Source organism: Nicotiana tomentosiformis, chromosome 5 (assembly GCF_000390325.3).
Source record: "Nicotiana tomentosiformis chromosome 5, ASM39032v3, whole genome shotgun sequence".
Lineage (NCBI taxonomy): Eukaryota > Viridiplantae > Streptophyta > Magnoliopsida > Solanales > Solanaceae > Nicotiana > Nicotiana tomentosiformis.
The window spans coordinates 122,737,988-122,741,704 of NC_090816.1; the positions used below are offsets into that span (position 1 = coordinate 122,737,988).

At 39.8% G+C, this 3,717-nt stretch overlaps 1 protein-coding gene across 1 annotated transcript; it reads right to left on the bottom strand.

Annotated features, from left to right (window-relative positions):
- Positions 1–397: 397 nt before the first annotated feature.
- On the bottom strand, positions 398–3,501 carry LOC138893094 (uncharacterized). The gene is made up of 7 exons (XM_070176865.1): positions 3,439–3,501; positions 2,583–2,882; positions 2,310–2,498; positions 2,008–2,216; positions 1,723–1,860; positions 1,536–1,620; positions 398–610 (listed from the first exon to the last, which is right to left on the bottom strand). Exons 1-7 carry the CDS (start codon positions 3,499–3,501, stop codon positions 398–400), a joined length of 1,197 nt encoding a protein of 398 aa, XP_070032966.1.
- Positions 3,502–3,717: the final 216 nt, after the last annotated feature.

A 3,717-nucleotide genomic window follows, 5' to 3' on the forward strand; every position in this document is an offset into this window, starting at 1 on the left:
CCCTATTTGTGGACACAGAACCACCATGTTTACCTGCATTTCTTCTCTTCCAAAGCTCCCAAGTGATGATAGTTGGTACTGCTTGAAATAGTGGCTTTAATTTTGGACAACACTGAGCATACCACCAATGCCTTATAATCTGCTTTAATTGAATCAATTGCATAGAAATTCCAGCAGCCCCCATGAACAAGTTCCATACCTTAGAGGCAGTAGGACTTGTGACAAATATATTCTCAATGGTTTCCTCTTGGGGCTGCTGACAACACCAACACCTAGACATCACTATTTGCCCTTGCCTCCTCCACATGTCATCGGTGGCTATTTTTTGCATCCACAATCTCCACAAGAATAAGGATATCTTGAATGGAAAACCTTTAATCCACATTAACTTGAATTCCTAATTTGGATCAGCCTTATGCATTAATATTTGCCACGCACTGCTAACACTGAACTTGCCTGAAGGAGTTGGCATCCAATATGGCCTATCCCAATATCCCTCACTGCCTTCATAGTGCACATTTAGCCTTATATGCTCTGCAATATCCTCAATGAAAGTTTGATCTAGCAGCTGATCATCCCATGCTTCCCCTTGCCGCAATTCTGCCACCTCCTGAAGACCTTCATTGATTGGAAAGTCTTCAGGTAATACATGATAAAGTGCACCCAATCCAGTCCAATTTTCATGCCAAATATTAGTTGTTCCACTCTTTAATTCCCATACGATCTCATGTTCTACTTCTTCCCTAGCATTCAGCATTTGTCTCCAAACATGAGACCCTCCCCTAAAATGCACCATTGTTGGTAGCTCCTTCTTGCAATACTTATTCCCCATGAAATTAGACCACAAAGATTTTTTGGTCCTAAACCTCCACCATAGTTTAGCAAACAGTTCCCTTGAGACATCATTTAAGGACCTAAAACCTAGCCCCCCTTCCTCTTTAGGAAGGCAAAGATTTTGCCATGAAGCCTAGTGTCTGCTTCTCCCTTCTTCATTTGTGCTCCAAAAGAACCTAGCAAAAGTCTTATGTAGATGCCCCAGGATGCTGTTTGGTGGATCAAGGACTGATAACATGTGAACTGGCATACTTTGCAACACACTAGAGATGAGTGTTGCCTTTCCTCCAAATGACAGCAACTTTCCTTTCCATGAATGCAATTTAGCCTTCACCTTCTTGATAAGATCCTCATAATAGTCCTTCCTCCTTCTAGTGTAAAAAAATAGGACACCCTAGATATGTGAAGAGGAATTTACCTCTTGCAAATCCTGTAATAGCTCTAACTGCCTGAAACAATCCATTAGCAACCTTTGAATACATGTAGTATGAACTCTTATCTTTGTTGATCATCTTACCTGATATCTTCTCATAGTTCCCCAACACTGCCATAATCTTGCTCAAAGAGGGGGGATGAGCAGATGCAAAGATTATCGTATCATCAACATATGCCAAGTGGTTTAAAGGATCAGACCACTTAGGCATTCCAAATCCCACAAATGACTTGTCTTCAAAGAGCTTATTCAAAGACCTGGAAAGTACCTCAGCTGACAAAATGAACAATGCTGGAGATAGGGGATCCTCTTTTTTCACACCCCTTGTCGACTTAAAGAACCCTGAGGAATGCCTATTCACCAATACTTAATACCAGTTATTTGACATCAAGTTCCACACCATGTTGATGAAATGTTCAGAAAAACCCATCTTCCTTAGCACATGCAATAAGTACTTCCATGAAACCCTATCATAGGCCTTAGCCATATCAAACTTGATCATCACATTAGCTGGATTTCCCCTTAACTTTATGTCAGTGACAATTTCTTGAGTCAATAAAATGTTCTCAAATATACTCCTACCCTTTACAAATCTGGATTGATTAGGAGCTATTAGAGATGGCAAAAAACTCTCCAATCTGTCATGTAACACCCTAGACAAGGCCTTGTTAATGAAGTTGCTCAAACTAATAGGTCTTAAGTCAGAGAAGGTCTCAACTCTAGGTGTCTTGGGCAGCAACACTAGATTGGTATGAGTGATGGATTTAGGCAATGCAACTCCTCCATAAAAGTGTAGCACCATGTTGTGTATATCAGCACCAATAACATCCCAGCATGTTTGATAAAACAAGCCAGTGAATCCATCAGGACCACTAGCACTCTCCCCACTAAGCTTAAAAACTGCTGCCCTTACTTCTTTAATTGTTAGCAATCTGCTAAGTTCCAAATTCTGATCCATAGTGACCATTGAAGGTACATTATTGAGCAAGGAAAATTCAGAAGCATCACCTTCATTTATGAACTATTTTTGATAGAAGTTCACTGCAGCTGTAGCCAATTGTTCCTGGTCTTTAATCCATACCCTACTGCCACTTTTGATCCTCTTCAGTTGCAATTTCTTTCTTTTTCCATTGATATGATTGTGTAAGAAACTTGTATTCCTATCTCCTCCAGTAAAGCAAGTCATCCCAGCTTTTTGCTTCCAATACTGCTCCTCAATACTCAAGTATTTCTTCAATTCAGATTGAACCTTTTGAAGCACAATCCTATTCTCAGTTGTAGGCTCTTCTTCAAACAACATCTCCTTCACCCTAACAATGTCCTCCAAAATAGCCAATTGCTTGAAGATATCACCAAATATTTCCCTACTCCATTTTGAGAGTGATGCCGTCACCCTCTTGATATTTTGCTTGAATATAAAAAATGGATCCCCTATGAAATCAGCTTCCCAATTCTGTCTCACCACATCCATAAATGTAGCATGTTTTGTCCAAAAGTTCAAGAATATGAAAGGCTTGACAAAATTGGTTGTCTGCACCCCACATGTCATTAGCAATGGTGCATGATCTGATCCAGTTCTGATTAGATGCTCAACTTCAATAGTTGGCAACATGTTCTGAAATGGTAAATTTACAAAAATCCTATCTAATCTCCCATTCCACCATGTGAATGGACTTCCTTTGTACCCTTGCTCAAACAAACCACAAGAGTTTACACAAAATGCAAAATCCTCATATTCAGGGGGGTGTACTGGAAGTCCCCCTATTTTCTCATCTTCATGCAATATCACATTGAAATCCCCTCCTACCAACCATGGTAATTCCATATCACTTGCTAAGTAATACAAGTGATCCCACAAATCCAACCTCTCAATTGCTGAACATTTTGCATAAACAAATGTCATCATCATGTGCTGCCTCAGGTCATGGTGAAACACTCTCACAGTCACATGTTGCTCAGTATCCTCCACTAATTCCCATTCCACCACTGCATCGAAGAACAACCATATTTGCCTATTAATATTTGCATAAGCAGTCTCCATATTCAACCTCTTTTTATATCTATCAATGAGTCCCTTCTTTTGAAAAGGCTCCATCAATGCAACTACACAAAACTTATGCTCCCTATTCATGTTGATCACCCTAGGAAAGGCCTGTTGTGTATTCACAGACCTTATGTTCCATATTAATGTTTTGATCATCATCATTTAGATAGAGAGGCTGCCCTCCTGGCATTATTCTTGAAGGTCGTGGTGGATCTTTACTATGATTCTTCTTAGTTTTCTTACCTCCTTTAGCACTAGCTGGGGGTTATAAATCCCCTTCCCTAGACACTTGTTTGAAGTTTTCTGCAGTTGATTCATCTTCTCCTTCATCCTCCATTGGATTTTGTCTCAATAAGTCTTCATCAATTGGTGTCACATTGTGTGTAACTAAATTATGTAACTGTTG